Source organism: Solea senegalensis, unplaced genomic scaffold (assembly GCF_019176455.1).
Source record: "Solea senegalensis isolate Sse05_10M unplaced genomic scaffold, IFAPA_SoseM_1 scf7180000014084, whole genome shotgun sequence".
In the NCBI taxonomy this organism is placed as follows: domain Eukaryota; kingdom Metazoa; phylum Chordata; class Actinopteri; order Pleuronectiformes; family Soleidae; genus Solea; species Solea senegalensis.
Window position 1 is genome coordinate 21,830 of NW_025320964.1, and position 23,472 is coordinate 45,301.

At 44.5% G+C, this 23,472-nt stretch overlaps 3 protein-coding genes across 7 annotated transcripts; all 3 read left to right on the plus strand.

Moving 5' to 3' along the window:
* Nucleotides 1–33: 33 nt before the first annotated feature.
* Nucleotides 34–12,846, plus strand: maml1 (mastermind-like transcriptional coactivator 1). Of its 4 annotated transcripts, none has more exons than XR_006358493.1 (7): nt 34–386; nt 1,833–2,355; nt 5,470–6,852; nt 7,579–7,827; nt 9,229–9,343; nt 9,856–12,042; nt 12,371–12,846. XR_006358493.1 is itself a non-coding variant. In XM_044016030.1 (6 exons), the coding sequence occupies exons 2-6, from the start codon at nt 2,011–2,013 to the stop codon at nt 10,872–10,874; spliced, it is 3,111 nt and encodes a 1,036-aa protein (XP_043871965.1). In that variant the 5' UTR covers nt 34–386; nt 1,833–2,010; the 3' UTR covers nt 10,875–12,164. The 4 variants fall into 4 exon arrangements, 2 of the variants coding, with proteins under 2 accessions (XP_043871965.1, XP_043871966.1); XR_006358494.1 differs by lacking the exon at nt 12,371–12,846 and adding an exon at nt 12,131–12,164; XM_044016030.1 differs by lacking the exon at nt 12,371–12,846 and having other exon boundaries at nt 9,856–12,164.
* A 562-nt stretch (nt 12,847–13,408) lies between these two features.
* On the plus strand, nt 13,409–15,016 carry ltc4s (leukotriene C4 synthase). The gene is made up of 5 exons (XM_044016035.1): nt 13,409–13,595; nt 13,982–14,081; nt 14,477–14,547; nt 14,629–14,710; nt 14,792–15,016. Exons 1-5 carry the CDS (start codon nt 13,460–13,462, stop codon nt 14,931–14,933), a joined length of 531 nt encoding a protein of 176 aa, XP_043871970.1. The 5' UTR covers nt 13,409–13,459; the 3' UTR covers nt 14,934–15,016.
* A 1,461-nt stretch (nt 15,017–16,477) lies between these two features.
* On the plus strand, nt 16,478–23,315 carry LOC122760854 (coiled-coil domain-containing protein 69-like). 2 transcript variants are annotated; one of them, XM_044016037.1, is made up of 4 exons: nt 16,478–16,786; nt 20,750–20,813; nt 22,440–22,621; nt 22,918–23,313. In XM_044016037.1, the coding sequence occupies exons 1-4, from the start codon at nt 16,760–16,762 to the stop codon at nt 23,101–23,103; spliced, it is 459 nt and encodes a 152-aa protein (XP_043871972.1). In that variant the 5' UTR covers nt 16,478–16,759; the 3' UTR covers nt 23,104–23,313. The 2 variants fall into 2 exon arrangements, with proteins under 2 accessions (XP_043871972.1, XP_043871971.1); XM_044016036.1 differs by lacking the exon at nt 16,478–16,786 and having other exon boundaries at nt 20,585–20,813; nt 22,918–23,315.
* The last annotated feature ends 157 nt before the right edge of the window (nt 23,316–23,472 follow it).

A 23,472-nucleotide genomic window follows, 5' to 3' on the forward strand; every position in this document is an offset into this window, starting at 1 on the left:
ATTCCTCCTGTCTCCGATGGAAAAAAAGAGAAAGTTCCCAAGATGGCGGCGTGGAGTTGCTGGTCCGCTGGAAAACAATAGAAGCGGCGCTGAAGCAGCGAGTTAGCCGCGTTTCCACTCACCGCGCAGCCTCGTCCTCACCGCCCGCACACGGCCAGACTCTGGCCCGGACACGAGGAGGCTCATCCGCGCCGGCGACCCGGGAGAAACACAGTTAAAGCATGGTGCTTTATTCAAATGTTTCACGCTAGCCACCCCGCTAGCCGAGATCGCTAGCCATAACATAGCGTTAGCAGCAGCTAGCGGCTAACGGCTAACGGAGGCGGAGGATCATCAGCTGTTCGACAGATGCTTTAAGGAGAGCGGAGAGCAGCTACAGCTTCACGGTAAGTGCTTTTTAATCCGACCTTCACGCGTATGTGTAGTCACGCGTGTAGTCTGCTTAAATGTGTGTTTTTGTGCCTAAAGTGTTTGTGAAATTCGGCTCAAACAAACGCGTAGTATTCGCTGCCAAGTTTGTGCAGCAGCGTTAGCTCCCGTTAGCTCCCGTTGGCTACACACTCGAGCTAAAGGTAAAAAATGTTAAGTTTCAGATGAAGTTTGTGACGACTTTTGTGTAACGGAACATTTTTGTAAACACAAACGGAGCCAACGGCGGATTTAAAGTCCCGTCAGCTCGCGAGCGAGCAGATGAAAGGAGCAGCGCGGAGAGTTTTTAATCAACAGTCGACGCTTAAACTTTGACTAGTGAGTGCAGGAATGTGCTAACTTCACTTAGCATCTCTTAGCAGAGTTGGTTTTGATGTCAGACAGCGTCGGTCTGTGCACATCTACATGTCTTTTTGTATGAAGTTAACACACACATTTGTACGGTTGTGTACATCTTGAACCCACCTCCCCCCTGAGAAACGTAACGGCTGCGTTTGGCCACGTTTGATCAAATTCACAATATTCTTTTTAAAAATAAATAAAGGGCAGACGCGTGTAGGCATGGGACGGTACGACCTCAGATAATACTCATTCAACACTTAAATAGAGCTATTGTTTGTCCACAATCTCCATTTTCAGAAAATATTCCAATTTCATTTTCTGTAAACTCGTATGCAGATTTACTAATGAGGGGAAAAAACAGTCTAATAAATATTCAGTAAACGGCCAACATTTACAACAAGTACTTGTGACATTTTAGTGTTTTTGGCTCCATCAAGTTGAATGTTTTTCTATTTTTTAGGATTTATTTCTGTATTCTTTTTACCGTTCTCACACTGACAACATACTTTGCGTCACATGAGCTCATCCCTGCTTACAAACACATTGTAATGTCACCAAAACATGTCGCTTATGTTTGTGCAGAGTTACAAAAACATGCTGCGAAGTATTAAGGTGAATAAAACGAGGCCTGAAATGACTGGAAATATGCAGCGCCCCCTTGTGGCTCCTTAAACAAAATCACAAGGACTGTACGTAAGCGTTTTCAAGTAACTCTGGGCAATAAATCGATTTGTTTTTAATTAAAAAAAAAATCCCCAAAAGTTGGGACAAAGTTTGCTGAAAAGTTGCACTTTGACCCTTTAAAGGGAAAATAGAGCAAAATTACAGCCAAACCTGTTGTGTATGATTACGTACTGTGTTTTTAAACTGTGAAATAAGAACACATGTCTCGACGATCCAGATGCAAAAGGTCGACTCACTGCGAGCGACCTTTGTCGCGATACACGTCGACACCGTGCACCGTCCCGTCCCTACGCGCTCTGCCGTCTGTAAATATCCGTATAAATCACCAGTGCTGTGTAAAAGCAGGAGGCTGAAACCTTAATTTTCCTCTCCGGCAGTGAGTGCCGCTGTGACTGAAGGCCATTAGCAAGACAAAGGTGGCCTCCATGGAGCCAGCACTGGAGTCTTTGTAAAGGGCGAGGGGGGTGTATAGACACCCGCGCAGTGAAAAAGAGCCAGATTCAGCATTTTATGGACGAAACCTGAGCCGGGGAGTTTTACTGCAAGTCTGTATTGATGATGGCGGATTTTGTTACACCGCGACACAGCGCGGTGATGGAGAGGCTCCGCCGCAGGATCGAGCTCTTCCGGCAGCACCACAACAGCTGCGAGAGTCGCTACGAGACGGCCACGCTGGAGCGGCTGGAGCTGGAGAGGCAGCAGACCTTCGCCCTGCACCAGCGCTGCCTGCAGGCCAAGGCCAAGCGCTCCAACAAGCACCGGCAGTCCCAGTCCAGCGGCGGCGACCAGGCCGCGCAGAGAGCGCCGGGCGGCGCCGGGGGAGGAGGCGGCGGCGGCGCAGAGATGGTGGACGGCGGAGGGACGGGGGCGGAGCAGAGTCGGAACAGCACGCTGATCGCGGTGAGTGAACACGAGCCACGCCCACACACACACACACACGTATGTCACGTGACCTGACGGCTATGCTACCCAAGTGAAAGTAATGCAGGGTAGATGCGTTCAAAGACCCTGGTAGAGTCCAGCACTTCTGCGGGAGCTTCAAGATGCATTCAAGGAACCTCGTAGGTTTTATCACACACACGGTCCACTCAGTGAACGCTGCTGCCACCTTCTGGTTATTAACGCACCACAAATAAGTAGATTTGTCTTTTTCTTATGTGGCAAAGAGTCGCAGTAACTGAGCAACTGGTGTGTGTGTGTGTGCAGGGAGATGAATGAATGAAGGGATGATGCGTTAGAAAAAAAGACTCAATTGGTGTCGGTCAGTTTATGAGAAAGTCTGAATTCCATGAGTTTGTTTCTGTCTTTGATGATCACATGATCCCTGTGCATGAACATCACACACACACACACATCAAAGGAGAAAAATCCCCTGTGATGAAACAAAGTGTAGAGAAACTGTAAATGTTTGATCTTGTGTAAACGAGACGTGGAGAAACACTACGACAAACTCACGGGTGTCGCTGTGATCCGAGTAGTTGTGTGTGTGTGTGTGTGTGTGTGTGTGTGTGTGTGTGTGTGTCGGACGAAGCTCTCAGACGTCTGACCTGCCTCGACCGGTGGTGGTGAAATGGAAAATGTGGGAGAGAGCAGGACAGATGTGTAACAGGTGTGTGTAACAGGTGTATTCAGGATTGTTCTGAAACAGTTCGGGTCGGTACCACGACACACTTCACTTCCGTTCTGACTAAATCAAATCCTGATTAAATCCCGTTAATAAATTCACAGTGACGGTGACAGAATGAATCAAAGATGGTTTTATTGTAAAGAATCTTTCATTTTCAGGGAACATGAATGAGACAACGTCACCGAATAAATTCACAAAAAATCAGCGTCTTCAATGATTTCTTTGTTTCATGGAGCAAAGAAAAGGTTCAAACACTTTGGTTAGTGGACAAAAACGAGATGTTTGTGATGGTTTTAAAAGAGAGTCAGGCTGTGATAAAGTCACACACAGTCACATGGTTAAGATTCTTGTGGCTGGAGCTTCACGATGAGTCACAGTGAAGATATTCAGTTAAATATGCAGAGTGAGACCTCTGAACATTCCCCTCAACATCGAGAATCCAGAACATTTAAGAAGCTGCAAAATCACAGGAAACTGCTTTTAATTATTCGCTGTCCAATGTATTGTAAACAGTAAAAAATTCATTAAAAGCTAAACATTTTCTCCTTTTAAAAGTGGAATTTGCTCTCAAGCTCCCCCTAGGGTTAGTAAAGGAAATCTATGGAAGTGAATCTATGTATGTATATAAACACGATCGCATTGTTTTATTTTTCAATCTATAAAAACCTGGAGAGTATTGAAATGAAAAAGATTCACATTTAAGAAGCTGAAAAAGTCAATGAAGAAGGTTTAATTATTAAAAACACTCCACTGTTTAAACTGTTTAAACGACATCAACTTCTCTGCCCCCACACACACACACACACAGTTTGTAACCATGGTAACCAGCAGGAGCCGTCAGACCAGTATTTCAGGTCCAAGAGTCACGTTTCTCTTTTCTTCAGGGCAAACACTTTCTTCTGTCTGTCTGTCTGTCTGTCTGTCTGTCTGTCGGTGCAGTCACATGACGGTTGACTCTGTGACACTGAATGTATTTCAAACACAAAGCTGCTCTGTTGTTCATACACAGATTATATATAGTGACGCCTGCAGGGCCTTCATCTTCATCATCTTCATCACACACACACACACACGTTGCTCCACGTAACAAAGTAATCATTCAGGAAGTCTCAACATTTGAATGAAAACATGTCGACGTGTTTTCACGTTGAATAACGATGTAGCGTTTATTGAATAGTCAACTTTATTGACACGGTTGTGCAGCTGCTCAGAGGAACTCTCTCTGACCCGACGTGTCCACGACTCCAGCCAATCAGGAAATTCTCAGCATATTTGTGTTTGGACATCATCGCCGTCTTCTGTGACGCCGCTCTGCTCACTTCCTGTCTGGACGCTCGGCTCCGACTGAGACTCTGAGACGCTGTTCTGCTCTGATGTGGATCATTCATTCATTCATTCATTCATTCATGTGTTCCACTAATCATGCTCCTGTTTATTCAGAGAACAGCTCGCGGTCATGAATTAGCTTATTATTGGATGGATCAACTCACTGTTAACAAAACCGCAGTCTGACTGAAGTGATCTGAATACATTCACCACCATAATCTGAGTGTGCCCACTGAAATAATCTGATTTTTACTGCCACTGTAATCTGTTTTTATCCAGCAAGATAATCTTGATTATTATACTAAAATAACTGAGTCGTATAAACTCAAATAATCTGATTAAATCTGATTAAAGCCACTGAATTAATCTGGTTACGTTAACAAAAACATGTTCTGATTGCACCCGCTGAAGTAATCCGATTTTTACTGCCTAGGTAATCCATTTTCATCCAGCAAGGTAATCTGGATACACCAAGTGAAGTAATTTTGACTATTAAAGTAAAATGAACTATATGTGCTCAAATAATCTGATTAAAACTACTCGATTAATCTGATTACATGAACAAAAGCACCCGCTGAAGTAATCAGATTTGATCTGCTCCAGTAATCTGTCTTCATCCACAAAGGTAATCTGAATACGTACGCTAACATGGATCAGATTACAGGGAGTCGTGTGATTGTGTTATTTACGTGAATAGTAATGGTCTTGTAATACAGATTATAAACTGTGTGTGTGAGACAGGAAGTCTGCAGATTGTGTGGAAGCTCTTTGTTAAACCACAGCATCGTCGTGTCTGTCCTTCCTGCTGCTGCAGCGCCCCCTGCTGTCAGGCCACAGTTAATCTCATGTCCTCAGATTACACAATAAAAAAACTGGTAATAATCTCATTTGATTGGCAGTAAATTGATCCAGCACTTTGATTAATTATTGATCTTTAAAACTAAAGTGGTCACATGTCGTGGCACACGCTCGGTCAGGTCACGTGACTTCCTTGTTGAATCGTGTCCTGTCTCAGTTTTGTCTCCGGATGATAAAGACGCTGCGTGTCCTTGTGTCCACAGCTGCAGGAGACGGTGAAGAGGAAGCTGGAGAGCGCCGGGTCTCCGCTGGGCAGAGACCAGGTCAACGGCTTCACCGACGCCTTCCCCCCCAACAAGAAGGCGTGTCTGGACAACGGCACCGCCCACGGCTCCCCGCTCGACTCCAAGCTGGGCATCGCCGACGCGCTCGGCTCTAACGGGACTCACAGGCTCAAGGCCGAGTCCACGGACGGAGGCGGCGAGGTGCCGGGTCTGGACTTCCATCGGAAGGAGATGAAGCAGGAGCCGGACGACATCCTGCCCATCGCGCCGCCGTCGGGAGGCGGGAACAACAACAACCTGTTCCCCGACTTCAACCTGAACGAGCAGGAGTGGACGGAGCTGATGGAGGAGCTGAACTGCACCGTGGCCTACGAGGACATCCAGGACATCCTCAACGACGGCTTCGAGGACCGCAAAGACCCGCTGGAGCTGGCGCCCACGCCGGGCGGAGGTGGGGGGTCACTGGGAGGAGGAGGGTCCTCTCAGGGTCTACTTCCTCCCGACCTGTCCACGGTGAAGACGGAGTTCTCCCCGGCCTCGGTTGCTTTCGAGCAGGACTCTCGCACCGGGTCCCCCCACGTCAGGTCCACCTCGTCTGGACCGCCGCCTCCTCCTCACCCCAACAACTCCCCCGTCACCACCGCCTCCTCCGCCTCCTCTCCGGCTCTCCCACCGTCACAGCCGGCTCCTCCCCCACGGCAGCTTCAGCCTCCGCCCAACCACCACCTCCCTCCGGGGCCCCCGGGGCCCAAAGACCTGTCCCCGGCGCAGCAGCTGCAGCAGCTGGCGGCGCAGCAGCAGAGGGCGCAGCACCGCCACGGACAGATGCAGCACAAACCGCCACAGCCGGGCACCAAGTTCCACACGCAGGGGCCACACCCCCACGCCCCACCCTGGCCCCAGATGGCCAACACCTCGCAGAGCCCACTAGGGGGCGCGTTTGGTCTGGACAAGCCCACGAGTCCCTCCTTGTACCCGCAGGACTTTAACCCCGGCGCTCAGAAGCAGCAGCAACTGCTGATGCCGGCTCCGCCCAACAAAGGCTCGCCAAAGGCGGCGCCCGGAGCCTACCTGCCGCCGCCCGGCGCCCACGCCAACATGATGGGACACGCCCCTTCAGGGCCGCCCCTCAACCACCCACCCACCCCCGGGGCCCAGGCCCCGCCCAACACACTGAACTACAACAACACCAAACCCTTGTCGCACTTTGAGGCGGGGCCAGGGCCGCCGAGGCCGCCGCCCAACACACAGAGTCAGAACAAGGCGGCGTTGCTGACGTTGCTGAGACAACAACAACAAATCAAACAACAGAAGAACAACAACAACAACATGAACTTCAGACAACACATGACGCACACACAGGTGAGAGACACACACACACACACACACACACACAGGTGATTAGACGTTAACACCAGGACTGAACCAGACTGTAGTCTGGCTTTTGTTGAGCTGAAGCCTGTGTGTGTGTGAGAGAGTGAGAGTGTGAGAGAGTGAGAGAGGTGATGACAAAGCAGCCTTTCATATTCTGTCTCTGTCTGTATTTAAATATATCTGCTGCTGCTGCTGCTGCTGCTGCTGTGTTCCTGCTGCACTTTACTCTCTTACCACACACACACACACACTTCAAACTTATTTATCTTCCTTCAACTGTTCAACACTGTAATGTCGCTCTCCATCCTCTCGGGGGCGCCACAAGTGGCGGAGGACTCTACTCTTCCGTGTTAAAATAAAGTTCCAGCACAGCAGGAAGCAGCATAAATAAATAAGTCCTCCTGTGACTCAAGTCAGTGTTCAGGAAAGTTCCTTTTATTATATAAACCAGCAGTAATTATTGTTATTAGTATGATATCAGCTCTTATTTCAGGCCAAATCAAAGAAAACATGATGAAATGGTTCATTATATTATAATTAAGGGTTAAAGGGATGGATTACTGTTGCATCATTAAGTTCATTGATTGTTCATTTGTGTTAGTTTTGTGTTATGTTGCTCTCAGATTATTTTCATCAGGGTCTTAATTGTTATAAAAAGAAAAGCCTGTGCAGCGCCCCCTGGTGGAGACACTCACACCTGTCCCTCTGTCACAGGAGCAGAACAACTACCCGGCTCCTCCACACGGCCCGGGCGCCGCCAACACCATGACGTCCGCGCCCGGAAACAACGGCATGGTGGCCCCGCCGGGGGCCAACGCCATGGCGGGTAACCACGGCAACGCGGCGTACCTGAGCAACCAGGCGGCGGTGGCAGCGGCGGTGCTGAAGCAGCAGCAGCAGCAGCAGCAGCAGCAGCAGCAGCAGCAGCAGTACCTGCAGAGGCAGCAGCTCATGGCTGAACAGGTGAGTCACACCGTTCACACTTCTCATCTTCAACACCAGAGGGAGCTGTTTGACACATCAAGTGATTTAATTTTAGAGCATTTAATGCAAGTACATGTGTATCAGGATGTGAATCAAATCAATATTTTACGTTTTTATCAATAATATGTGTATCCTGATAGAGGACATTTATGTGGATTTACCGGTCGTTTTTCTGGAGTCTGGAAAAGTTTGAGTGACTTATACACTTAAATACACTCTAATATATACTTTAAATACACTTAAATACTCTAGTATACACTTTACATGCACTTAAATACTCTAATATACACTTTAAATACTCTAAAATACACTAATATACACTTTAAATACTCTAATATACACTTAAATACTCTAATATACACTAATATACACTTTAAATACTCTAATATACACTTAAATACTCTAATATACACTTTAAATACTCTAATATACACTTAAATACTCTAGTATACACTTTAAATGTACTTAAATACTCTAATATACACTTTAAATACTCTAATATATTCTTTAAATACTCTAATATATTCTTTAAATACTCTAATATACACTTAAATACTCTAATATACACTTTAAATACACTTTAATACTCTAATTTACACTTTAAATACACTTAAATGCTCTAATATACACTTTAAACACTCTAATATACACTTAAATACTCGAATATACACTTTAAATACACTTAAATACTCTATACACTTTAAATACACTTAAATACTCTAGTATACACTTTAAATACACTTAAATACTCTAATATACACTTTAAATACACTTAAATACTCTAATGTATACTTTAAATACACTTAAATACTGTAATATACACTTCAATACACTTACATACTCTAATACACTTTAAATACTCTAATATACACTTAAATACTCTAATATACACTTAAATACTCTAGTATACACTTTAGTATACACTTTACATGCACTTAAATACTCTAATATACACTTTAAATACTCTAAAATACACTAATATACACTTTAAATACTCTAATATACACTTACATACTCTAATATACACTTTAAATACACTTAAATACTCTATACACTTTAAATACACTTAAATACTCTATACACTTTAAATACACTTAAATACTGTAATATACACTTAAATACACTTACATACTCTAATACACTTTAAATACTCTAATATACACTTAAATACTCTATACACTTTAAATACACTTAAATACTCTAATATACACTTAAATACTCTAGTATACACTTTAAATACACTTAAATACTCTAATATACACTTTAAATGCACTTAAATACTCTAATGTACACTTTAAATACACTTAAATACTCTAGTATACACTTAAATTCACTGTAAATACACAGTAAATTATAATGTACTGTTTCTGGTCTGTGCAGGAGAAGCAGCAGCATCAGAGACGTCTGACCCGTCCTCCACCACAGTACCAGGACCAGCCGGGACAACCGGCCAATCAGAACCCGTTCCCGCAGCAGCCAGTCAACCAGTTTACAGGTACAACACTGAACGTTAGAGTGGAGTAAATGTGTAGTAATAGTCTGCTCAGACCTGGTCAGGTGGTGGTTGTTGTTGTTGTCGTGCTGAGGACAAAGGTTACAGTGTGTGAGTTAATCAATAACGTTCACCACTGATTTGACTGGGAAATAACTCTCTGTGTGTGTGTGTGTGTGTGTGTGTGTGTCAGCTGATCTGGACTGACATCATGTTCACACTTGCTCTTTGTCAAAAAACTATACAACGTTTACTCGTTTAACAGAAAGTCTATTCATCTAGAAAATGATCAGTGAGGTAAATTATTATGAAACATGGTTTTACTTTGAAAGGCTCTGCGTCACTGTACAAAAATCATTTTATTTTGAAAGACTTTCTTAAAAGTCTGAGAAATGTTGGCAGTGTCTGAGTACAAACACAGTTTTTAAAAGTGTGGTTTTATTTTGAAGGGCATGTTTTATTTTACAGGAAGTGTGTCGTATGTATCGTCACCTTTGTCGTATGTTTCTTTGCAGCATCCTCTCAGCCAATGGGCAGCCTCGGCTCCATGGGAGGCCCCGCCCCTGGCTCCCAGCGTATGTTCCCTCAGAACCAAGGCATGATGGGTATGAACATGAGTCAGGGCGGTGGGCCGGCAGGTGGCGTAGCTCCTCCCCCAGGGGCGAGTCAGCCCGACATAAACCTGTCGTCCTGTGTTGGTGGAGGGGGCAGCGGAGGCGTGGACGTCCAGCAGGTTCTTTATAACAACATGAACCTTCACACTAACCACGCAGCGCCGCAGCAGCAGCAGCCGGGTCTGCAGCGCCAGCCTCTTGGCGCCATGAGCGCCTCCTACAGGCAGAACTTGCTGGCTCAGCAGCAGCAGCAGCAGCACCTGAAGACGCAGCCGAACGCCGCCATGCTCAAACAGCAGCAGCTCGCCGCTGCCGCTCGCATGCCGGGATCCATGCAGAACAGCATGGCCGCCAACATGCCCGGTGCTCAGAGCGCCGCCTGGCAGCAGCAGCTCGCCAACCAGCCGCCGTCCAGTAACGCCGGCCTCCCGCCAAGCGCCTTCGCTAACACGCCCAACGCCTTCCACATGCAGCAGCCGCGCATTCCCAAGATGCCGCAGGGCGGCGCACCCTTCGTCTCTAATCCTGTAGGTCGTCCGATGGTGGGCCTGAACCCCGGGCAGCAGATGATGCAGACCAACATGGTGGCCGCCCAGCAGAGGGCGCCACCCAACCCGCAGAGCCTGGGGCAGCCGATGACCAATCAGCAGGCTCAGCAGCAGCAGGCCAACCAGAACCAGACCATCCTGCTGGCCTCGTTCGGTCAGCCGCAGGGCAGCGGTCGCCAGGGACTGCAGTGTAACCAAGGTTACCAGGTGAGCAGGACGGCCGGTCAGCAGCAGCAGCAGGTGTCCTTCGGTTACAACATGGCGTCCGGGAGCTTCGCCGCCGAGAGCGAGCTGGTGGACTCGCTGCTGAAGGGTCAGAGCACGCAGGAGTGGATGGCCGACCTCGACGAGCTGCTCGCCAACCACCATTAGTCTGACACGCCCCCTCTGCACCTGGAGCACCTGAACACTGCTGAGCTCAGAGGCGGAGCCGCCGCCTTCCGTCGCCATGAAGAGACTGCTTCTGTGTTAGCATTAGTCACCCAGCTAACGGGACGGGAGCAGCAGTCCAGCGGCGGTGTACGCTAGCGCGCAGGTGTCGGCTCACGGCCCCGAGCGTCTCATAAACTCACGGTGGTCGTTTTCAAACTCCCTGATTGGCTGAGGTGACGTCACGCTCTCAACGAGTCAGCGAGAAAAAACAAGAACAAAACGCGACAACCGCCACACGAGAGAAGACGAGGCGTTCAACGCCAAGGTCGCACAGTTGTCCCGCCGCCGCCCGAGACGCTAAAGTCCGGGGGGGGAAAAAATCATGGTCACAAATGAAACCTGTGACGAGCAGAAACACCAGCGTCCGTTTAAAAAACGTTACACTTATTTAACGTCGCAACACGACACGCGCACATTCTGCTGACTCATCATGGCCGACCGCTAAAGAAGAAACAAAGTAAAGAATGTTTCTTCTTCAGTTTCAGTAAAAACACTGACATGGTCTGTTATGAAGGAGGTCACGGTTACACAGACAGGAAGTACTGACAGAACGGACAGGAAGTACTGACAGGACAGGAAGTACTCAGAGACACGACTGACTTTTGTTTCTAAGTTGCAGGTTTTCAGAGTCGCGATCATTTCCTCTGGTTCGCGTGCGTTCATATGAAGTCGAGGTTTTTGCGTCAGTCCAGCGTTTGCGAACTCCTCACATTCCGATCCACACAGCGAACTGTCGCAACATTTACGTGAAGCTGTGGAAATGTGTCATTAAAAGCTTTTATTTTGAAATGTTAAGCTCGTATCTCTGATGCTACGAGTCACAAACGCGACTGCTTGATTTGGCGCCGACTAGTGTGACAGACGGGAACTTTGTTTTAACAAAGTAACAATCTCCGACCTGTGACCGATTTAGGGCGGACCTGTGACCGTGACTGATTTAAGGCGGACCAGTGACCTTGTCTGATTTAAGGCGGACCTGTGACCGTGTGTCTGTTTTACAGTAAACCTTTGACTGTGTCTGATTTAAGGTGGACCTGTGACTGTGACTGATTTAAGGCGGACCTGTGACCATGTCTCGTCTGGTTTAAGGCAGATTGTCTGATTTAAGGTGGACCTGTAACTGCGTGTCTGATTTAAGGCGGACATGTGATCGCGTTTCTGAATTACAGTAAACCTGTGACCGTGTCTGATTTAAGGCAGACCACGGACCTTTGACTGATTTAAGGCGGACCTGTGACCATGTCTCGTCTGGTTTAAGGCAGATTGTCTGGTTTAAGGCAGATTGTTCGAAGGTGGACCTGGTTTAAGTGACCTGCACCATGTCTCGCCTGGTTTAAGGCATTGCCCTATTTTAAGGCAGATTGTTGATTTATGACCCGTGACCATGTCTCGGCCTGGTTTAAGTGGACCTGTGACCATGTCTGGTCTGGTTTAAGGCAGATTGTCTGATTTAAGGCGGACCTGTGACCATGTCTGGTCTGGTTTAAGGCAGATTGTCTGATTTAAGGCGGACCTGTGACCATGTCTGGTCTGGTTTAAGGCAGATTGTCTGATTTAAGGTGGACCTGTGAGCCGGTCGTTCTATCTACTGTACTGTTAAGCGTCTCCAGACACACACACACACACACACACACACACCCATGTGTCATGTTATATATTTCATGTGTTCTAATGTTATTGATCTGTACGTCGGAGCGGACACGTCACGTCTTCCTCGCCTCGCTCGCCCGCTCGGCCTCCTGTGTAAATGTATAAATCTATTTTTTGTATGTAAACCTTTTTTCCTGATGACGAGGAGAAGATAGAAGTTATTTTTATATATTGCTGCGGATGTTTTGTAAGTATTTTATACTTTTGATATGGTTCTCTGTAAAACAAGAGTATTATGTAAATATAGTTCTTTAGAAACAAACTCTTTGTGCTTGTTTGTGGGTTTCTTTCATAAATGTCAGCTGTTTGTTCCACAGGATTTAAATAACTATGAAAGAAACATGTCATGAGATTATCATCCCTTCATTCAAATAACCGCTCTCTCAATATACTACACATAAATAAATAAATCAAACAGAAATAACTTTTACATCTTAGTGAAATTAAACTTGAAACTTTTATTTAAAATAATCATTTGTTTAAAACTGTTTCAACATCTGTGTGCACGAGCAGAGTATGCTGCCACCATGTGGTGTGGAGGAAAATTACATCCAAACGACTGCTGAATAAATCAGAATAAAATATGTAACTTTTCCTGTAATTGAACGACTTGTGAAAACAGCTGCGGGGACACAGGAGCTGCTCCTCTGCTGCCTCGTGTGGTCACTTTGTGTCACTGACGTCAATCTGAACAAACGATTTTAAACAGAGTGACAAAATAACATTTGAACTTAGTGATGGAGGTGTGTGTGTGTGTGTGTGTGTGTGCGCGTGCGTGTGTGTGCGTGTGCGCGTGTGTGTGTGTGTTACAGTAACCCAACTGGTTAATAGTGACTGTGTTGTGGCCCCACCCCCCTGTAGGTGTGTGTGTATGTATGTGTGCTTCCTGCTGGTGTGACTCAGTCTCACCTGTGCGTCTGTCTCACCTGTGCGTCTGTCTCGTCTCTGCAGAGATGTTGGAAGACACAGTTGTCCTCGCCGCCGTCACCGTGCTCGCCGTCCTGGAGCAAGGTAGGAGAGAAGCAAAGCATCCTGGGATGTTGGGAACTTGTGATTTTATTTTGAAGTTTCTCTATGTTTATTTTCATTTTATTGTGTGTGTCCAGGTATTACTAATGTTGTGGGGACATAAAACTGTTTACACAGTCACATTATGGGGACTTGTTTCCTTGTGGGGACAAAAATCTGGTCCCCACAACGTAAATGACTACATGTTAAGACGATGACATGTTTTAAGGTTAGGTTGAGGTTAGGATTAAGATTAGGATTGGGCCAGTAGTAATTATGGTTAGGGTTAGAGTAAGTAGTCTCCAGGAAATGAATGTAAGTCAATACAATGTCGTGTGTGTGTGTGTGTGTGTGCGTGTGTGTGTGCGTGCGTGCGTGCGTGTGCGCAGCTTATTTCTCTCTGCAGGTTATTTATGCGAGGAGGAAGTACTCAGTGTCGCCCCCTGCCACCAGCGGCCCGCCGGAGTTTGACAGGATCTTCAGAGCTCAGTGAGTTTCAGATGAACATGATTGACATTAAAGTCTTTTTATAAACACGTACATAAACATGAATATTCTTAATGAGTGAGTGTGTGTGTGTGTGTGTGTGTGTGTGTGTGTGTGTGTGGTCCGACAGTAAACATTATACACATCATTCTAAATCTTGAATAATGACACAAACAGAGATCAAGTTAAATGTAACCGTCGTCATGTGGTCAATGTCGCCATCTAGTGGCTGAACAGGTTACTGCAGTCTAACTGTGAATCACACAGTCACGACCTTTTGACCTTTTAGTTTGTGGAATCACATGGAAAAAACGATTTGACTCGGCGTTGTTGCTGCTGCCGCCCCCTACAGGCCGCCCTGTGTCAATGTGTGTGTGTGTGTGTGTGTGTGTGTTCAGAGCAAACTGCTCCGAGTATTTCCCCATCTTCATCACTCTGCTGTGGACGTCTGGAGTCTTCCTCAGCCAAGGTGATCACACTCACACACACACTGTCTCTCTCTCACACACACACACACACACACACACAGGTGTGTAACCTCTCCCCACAGCGCTCTCGTCCCTCTGTGGTCTTCTTTATTTATACGGACGTTTCCTTTATTTTCGTGGATATTCACAGTCGTCACTTGGACGGTAGGGGGCGCCGCCTGTCAATCGAACATGCCAGCCATGGCAGAATGGCGTGATTTGACCTTTGACCTCTTGTCTCCTCAGCCTGGCTCCTCTGTATTTCAGCGCTCGCGTCCTCTGGACTCTCATCGCTCTGTCGTGTCTCGGCGTCGTCCTCTCGTTCTTCCGCGTTCACCTGAACGTGGACGTCCTGCACGAGCTCGGCTCCGCCCTCCGCCTCGTCTGACCCGGAAGAAGCTGGGGGTCAGAGGTCATGGATCATGGATTGATCTGGTTTTTCTTTCTTCTTTATATTTAAAAAATATATTATTTTCTTGACGGAATAATCCATTGATTTATTTTCTACTTCCTGTTTTCAAAATAAGTTTCCATTTTATTTTATTGTGAACACAATTATAATTTTCCACCAGAAGGAGAAAAAAGTTCAGATTTTCTTCATTTTTTGTAAACTTTTGATCCTGTTTTTTAACTTTTTTTATTTGTTGTTAATGTTTTTTTAAAACTGAAAACAGGAAATGAACTCTGAACGTTTGCCACCTTTTTTTCAAACATACTTTCACTTCTTATTTGTGCAGAATTATGCAATATTTCATTATTATTTGACTTTGAATGAGACGTTTAGAAGTTTGAAAATGAAAATTATGTCAAATAAATGACAACATTCGTCAATTTTATTGATAAAAAAAACCAAACCCCTTTCATTTAAACCTAATGTTCGATTTAAATTGAAACACAGACATGAATGTAAACGTATATAATCAATAAAACTCCAACTGTGTCACTGTGGCTGTTTGAGCAGCAGGGGGCGCAGTGACACCAGCGCAGCCTCACGTGATGCGTTCAGGTTCCGTTCACACTGAAAAACAAAGAAGGAAAAAAAACAACACATTTTATTGATTTGTCTTCAACTGAACTGTTCACACACACACACACACACACACGGTGTTGTTTTAAAGCAGATTAAACATGTCAGGTCACATGATCTGTGACACAAAGAACTATTTATAGAACTAACACACATTCTCCCTGTGTGTGTGTGTGTGTGTGTGTGTGTGTGTGTGTGTGTGGTCATAAAGAAAAGGGTGGGAGTGTTTGAGCATACAGAACATACCTGAGTGAAGTGTGTGTGTGTGTATGTGTCTGTTATAAACACTGACCTTGTCAGGACCAGTCGTCCTCATGGAGACCAAAACCTGGTCCTAGTGAGGCAGAACCTCCTTTCTGTGAATTTTGGTTAAGGTTAGTGATGAGACTTAGTTTAGTCTGTAACTGTGTGTGTGTGTGTGTGTGTGTGTGTGTGTGACGAGTTTCACTCATAAAAACTCAACAGCTGACAAACATCAGTTCAGAGTGGCAGCCATTTTGAATTCAGATCTTGGATCGTCCACATGTGAATAATCTCAGATTACAATTGAACTTAATCCACGTTTCTGTGAATTAAGTCGATAAATAAAAAAACAAAGTCAACTTTAACAAAGATGAACTGAGACAGATTCAGTGGTCGCTCACTCTCCCACACCAAAGTCCACAGAGAAAATCATTGTTTTAAATGACAAAATAAGACATTTGAAGTCAGTGATGGAGGCAGCTGTGTGCGCGCGTGTGTGCGTGTGTGTGTGCGTGTGCGTGCGTGCGCGCGCGTGCGTGTGTGTGAGAGAGATGTTAAAATCACGGATTTTCTCTACGGGGTTTGGTCAGAGGCAGAATTAACAATAAAGAGGTTAATATTCTGCCTAATTTATTTACACAATAAAATATAATGACGTTAATTGAACTATTTAAAAGTTTATTTAAAGTTAGTCCATGATTTCTAAAAATGTGACGTGAACCTGCATCCTGACGTTAAATAAATCCTGCAGTCCGTGAACGCAGCAGGGATAAGCCACGCCCCTCCCGGTGACCGGCGGCAGTAGTGGTGCGTTCACGGACTTTTTCTTTGAGAGTTTGAAAAGTTGTCAACAGAGAAAGAAAAGACGGAGAAGAAAGAGGAGACGAAGCAGAGTCTGCGCGGCTTCACACGGACTGAGGAGGTGGAGGAGGAGGAGGAGGAGGATGGGCTGCAGCCACAGTCAAGCGAAGGTCAGTACGAACACGAAAAAACGCAAAAAAGTCCCGGGAGAACCGGCTGGAGGCGGCGGGGGTTGTCGGGAGTGAGCGGCCGGCGGCGGCAGCTGCTGCTCGGCCGCTGAACGCGCGGAGCCTCCGCTCGTCAGAGGCTCGAGCTGCGACTTCTGCTTTTCTTCTTCTGCTTTTCTCCTTCTTTTCTTCTTCTCTTCTTCTTCTTCGTTTGTTTTTCACAGATGTTAAAGTTGCGCTAACAAAGTGACTTTAGTTTGTCTCCACATGTGTTTTTAATCGTGTTTGAATCTCAGTTTGTCATAAAAACCGCGGTTTCCCTTTGATCTTCATTCATCCATAACATACTTCCACTTTGACATTAACGCGATGAATGCTACGATTTTCCATCTTTAAAGAGGCTTCTATTGTCACAAAATGTTGCTGCCTCCACAGCGCCACCTACAGGCCACTGGTTACATTACAAACAGGAAAACAGCTGATCCAATTGCCATGTTGATATTAATGAATAATCTGATGTTGAAACCTAAACTTTAATCGTACTTCTTACCTCACCACCAGGGGCAGACGTTTTTGTTGCTCTTGTCTACGTGATAATTTAGCTCATACGTTAACAGTGATGCTAACAGTGCTTTGAACTAGCGACAGCTGTTATGATGCGTTCTTTTTGTCGCCAGAACTCTGAGCAACCGAACCAATCCCGACATCGCATTCCATATTATCGGGATAATGTTATTATATTGTCATGGTATCGTATTGTGATAGTATTGTAACCGCATCGCGTCTTAAGTATCGTGATAATATTGTCCCGTGACTAAAGTATCGTGATAATATCGTACTGTGACTAAAGTATCGTGATAATATTGTACCATGACTAAAGTATGTAGTGACTGTATATGTGACTAAAAGTATCGTGATAATATCCTACCTTGACTAAAATCGGATAATATTCTACCGTGACTAAATATCGCGGATAATATTGTACTGACTAAAAGTATCGTGATAATATTGTACCTTGACTAAAGTATCGTGATAATATTGTACTGTGACTAAAGTATCGCGGATAATATTGTACTGTGACTAAAGTATCGTGATAATATCGCATGACTAAAGTATCATGATAATATCGCAGTGACTAAAGTAGATAATATTATCGCGACTAAAGTATGATAATATTGTACCGCGACTAAAGTATTGTGATGATATCCTACCTTGACTAAAGTATCGCGGATAATATCCTACCTAAAGTATCCGGATAATATCCTACCTTGACTAAAGTATTGTGATAATATTGTACCGTGACTGATAATATCCTACCGTGACTAAAGTATCGTGATAATATTTACGTGACTAAAGTATCGTGATAATATCCTACCGTGACTAAAGTATCGATAATATAGTGACCAAAGTATGATAATATTTGACTAAAGTATCGTGATAATATCCTACCGTGACTAAAGTATCGTGATAATATCCTACCGTGACTAAAGTATCGTGATAATATCTAAGTGATAATATCCTACGTGACTAAAGTATAATATCCTACCGTGACTTAAGTATCGGGATAATATCGCATCGCGACTAAAGTATCGCGGATAATATTAGACTAAGTATCGTGATAATATCGCATCGCGACTAAAGTATGATAATATCCTACCGTGACTAAAGTATCGGGATAATATTGTACTGTAAAGTATGATAATATTGTACCCGTGACTAAAGTATCGTGATAATATCCTACCGTGACTTAAGTATCGCGGATAATATCGTACCGCGACTAAAGTATTGTGATGATATCGCATGACTAAAGTATCGTAATATCATGACTAAAGTATGATAATATTGTACAGTGACTAAAGTATGATAATATTGACTAAAGTATCGTGATAATATCGTACGCGACTTAAGTATGATAATATCGTACGCGACAAAGTATCGTGATAATATTGTACCGTGACTAAAGTATCGTGATAATATCCTACCATGACTAAAGTATCGTGATAATATCGTACCGTGACTTAAGTATCATGATAATTTCGTATCGTGATAATTTCGTATCGTGATAATTTCACGCCGTGACTTAAGTATTGTAATAATATCGCATGGTGTCTCATATCGTATGATGACTCCGCCCATGACTCCGGGGGCGGGGCTTACGGCAGGATGGTGTTTGTTAGTTCAGGCTGTTCTTTGATGACGCACTCACACAAACTAAAATATCTCCTCACACTTCACTCGTCACGTTAGCTTAGCACGAGAGCAGGAGGCGGGAGTTTCCACGAGCTGTTACACAAGCAGTAAATCTTTGATAAGCTCAGAATAAACACTGATCACAGAGAGAGAGGATCAACGAGGCTGACACCAAACCTGCCGGCTAATCCTCGTTAGTTCAGCATGACACCAGCGTTTAAAGGAGCAGTTCAGCTGTTTTTAAAGAAAATAACACATGCTACGTCACATGTTCTTTATCTCACTGTCAGACAGAAGTTTGTAAACCACTCACTCTGCTGCCTCGTGTGGTCACTTGGATTAGAGCTTGTGTGTGTGTGTGTGATAAAATCAGTGATTTTCTCTATGAAGTTTAGTGTGATGTGTTAAAAGATTGATTTTAGCCTCTTAAACCACTCGTGACGTTTGGACTTTGGTGTGAGAGAGTTTGGAAGTGACACATCGTCGCTATAAATTGACTGAGCTACAAAAAGGTGACCTCTGACCTCTGGAATTAGAACCAGAACACGTTCATGTCACAATAACGTGTGAAGGTTTTCAGGGTGAATCCACTCACAATGAGTCTCTGTGTCAAAGGGAAAGCAGCTGAACTCACCGTGGTCAGCTGATGTTGTTATTATTGTTTATATATATATATATATATACACTGTATATATATGTGTGTGTGTGTGTGTGTGTATGTGTATATATATATGTGTATATATATATGATTTTTTAAATTCGGCGTTTAAAATCCTTCGCTCAGATTGACGTCAGTGACAGGAAGTGACCACACGAGGCAGCAGAGGAGCAGCAGCTACACTCACTGGTTTGGTACAGGGAACCTGCTGCTCCCTCAGCTCCTCCCACTGCAGTTTGAACCAATGGGAAGATTTATGTTCACCTGTGAAACATCTGCGGGAACTTGACGGTGAAACGAGCCTCAGCGGTTTCTCTGTGGAGACTGAAGTGCTGAACAAACACACCAGACGAGTCTGATTTACTGCCTTTTTAAAAGTGAGGGCCCCTAATGGAACACATGCTCCTCCCCCTCCTCGTCCTAAAGCTGTGAAACACACGACGACCACGGCGAAGACACGCTGCTGAGCTTCAGCTGCTCTGACGTCGTCCCGTGTTTAACCCTCACAGATTTATTGTTTCAGCTCTGAGGTGGAATAACGTCACAGTCAAGTTTATGTGTGTTTATACAGAGTGTGTGTGTGTGTGTGTGTGTGTGTGTGTGCGTGCGCGCGTGTGTGTGTGTGTTTGTGTGTCAGGGTGTGATTGTTTGGCTCCTGCTTGAAAAATGAGTGGCTGTGATGCAACACACAAACCACTGCCATGTGTGTGTGTGTGTGTGTGTGTGTGTGTGTGTGTGTGTGTGTGTGTGTGTCTGCTGACAGAGATCATTCAGTGCAGACGTGTCAGGAGAACCTGAAGTTTGTGTCACTTTGTAAAGCACTCACTCTCCACACCCAAAGCCCACAGAAAACCAGTGATTTTAACATCACACACACACACACACACACACACACACACACACTACACTTACACCCACTTGCCTTGAACACACACACAGATTGACGTCAGTGACAGAAAATCACTGGTTTTCTCTGTGAGGTTTGGTGTGAGAGAGTGAAACATGGATTAAGTTCAGTTTTAATCTGAGATTATTCACATGTGAGAGGATGAGCTCTGATTTCAAAATGGCCACTGGAACGTTCCATGTTTTTCTTCTTCTCTTCCTGTCGTTATCAGAAGAAAAGCAAAGGCAAGAAAGGAGAGAAGAGCCAGAAAGACAAGAGCAGCCGAGATGACGGAGGTGAGTGAGTGAGTGAGTGTGTGTGTGTGTGTGTGTTCTCACCCTCATCACTTCCTGTTTCCTTTTTCATTCTTCACCTCACTCAGATGCCAAACTCATGTTGACATAGATTTGTCTCTGTTCTAGTTCCCACTCGACTCGCTTTAGCTTCACTCACATTGTTTTGCATGGCTTCGTAGCTCCTCCTACATGTGGGCGGAGTCATCACAGCACGTGACGTGGTTTTCTCCGCAGTACAAACACAAACTAGTGACGGTACCCCGCGGTGAAATATATATTTATGTATTTAAGTATTTAAAACTTGTACAAATGACATTGCAGTTCATAAAAATAATGGTAATCAAAAAATATCGTAGCGTGACTTAAATATCGTAAATATAGTGAATTAAATATCATGATAATATCGTGACTTAAATATCGTGATAATATTGTGACTTAAATATCGTAGCATGACTTAAATATCGTGATAATATCGTAGCGTGACCTTAATATCGTAGCGTGACCTAAATATCGTGATAATATCGTAGCGTGACCTAAATATCGCGATCATATCGTAGCGTGACTTGAATATCGTGATAATATCGTGACATTTTTAGTCGACATTTGATTGTGTACGATGGATTTCCTCCTCCGTATGTAAACGTACTGATTCATGTCGCTTCTCCATCGTACTCTTCTAACTCAACTCGACTCAGTCATGTTGTTTTCCATGACTTCATAGCTCCTCCTCCACATGGGCGGAGTCATCACAGCAGGTCTGTGTGAAACTGTGGTGACGTGGTTTTCTCTGCGACTCAAACTATTGACTTGTAAAGCAGTTGTTTTGGGTGAAAGTGAATCATTAGAATCATTAGAATCAGAATGGTTCACTCACTGATGATGGTGCGGTCTGACTCCTCTTTCACTTTGATGTACTGTTGTGTACTGTTGTGTACTGTTGTGTACAGTTGTGTACTGTTGTGTACTGTTGTGTACTGTTGTGTACAGTTGGACTTTGTTGCTTTAAGAACGTCGTCATCATTTCCACGTTTCTAACACTGGTCACATGACCTGATGATGACAGAGTTTGTTTTTCTCCCACTGTGTTTTCACTTGTTTGAATTCCACAGTGTGTGTGTGTGTGTCACTGTGTGTGTGTGTGTGTGTGTGTGTCACCGTGTGTCACTGTGTGTGTGTGTGTGTGATCATGTTTCTACATGTCGATGATGTCACTGACAGCTGAAATGGAATTACAGTCAGAAAAACTTCCTCTGTGTGTGTGTGTGTGTTTTCTGTCACAAACACTGACCTTGTCAGGACCAGTATTTGTCAAGGAGACCAAAACCTGGTCCTAATGAGGCAGAACCTGATTTCTGAGGAACTGGTTAAAGTTAAAGACTAAGATTTGAATGGTGGTTATGGTTAAAGTTAGTGATGAGACTTAGTTTAGTCTGTGTGTGTGTGTGTGTGTGTGTTTTGTCTCCATGGCGATGACATCATGTCTTTGTACAGTTTCTTTGTTAACCCTTCATCACCTGAAGAAACACAATAAAACTGAAAAATCAAAGAATCTTTATGTGATGAGTGAATAATCAATATGATTGACTGATTGATTGATTGATGGATGGATGGATGGATGTTTTGCAGGTAAAGGGGCGTCGGCAGAGCAGGCAGATGTTTGTCTGGAGAAGCAGCTGGAACGCTTTGAGTGGCAGCTGAGGATTTTAAAGGAGGTGCTCTCGGCCAATGGGAACCCGGAGAGGGCGGAGCTTCTCAAAGACCACGCCGACGAAGACGTGTGCACCCTCGTCCTGGGCATCCTCGACAAGGTGAGTCACCTGTGGGTCGGTTAGTCGATGATGGGTTGATTAGTTGGACGGTAGGTGTTAGTTATGTAGTTAGTTATTAATGACTGAACCAGACTGAAGAGTTTCTCACAGTGTCACTGTCGTATGATGATGATGATGATGATTATGATGATGAAGGTCACTTCACAGGTTATTCATAGACAGCAGCTGTGCAGCGTCTGTGGGTCATGTGACCTTATCATGTTATTACCATGTTATTCTCATGAGGATCTTTGAAGACTTTACTTTATTATCTTTAAATATTGACATTTTTCCAGGTGAAAACGGAGACGACGGCCGATTTAAACGTTCTGCACGAACACAGAAGTCAGACTGTGACCGAGGAACACGAGAGACACGTGGACGGTAACGCGCACGCACACACACACACACACACACGCACACACACACACACACTGAATGAGTCTATGTTTTCTATAATTAGCCTGTTAGCTCAGCGCTAACAGGCTAATTATAGTGGAGCTGATGAAACAGATTTAGTGAACGACAGATAACTAGTGTTCAGTTATTGACTGTTACAAACATGTAGAGTTTGTAACAGTTTGAACATGAACACATGAACGTTATATGAACACATGAACTTTATATGAACACATGAATGTTATATGAACACATGAACGTGATGAACTTTATATGAGCACATGAACTTTATATGAGCACATGAACTTTATATGAGCACATGCACTATGAACATATGAACGCGATGAACGATATATGAACACATGAATTTAATATGAGCACATGAACGTTATATGAACACATGAACGTGATGAACGATATATGAACACATGAACTTTATATGAGCACATTAA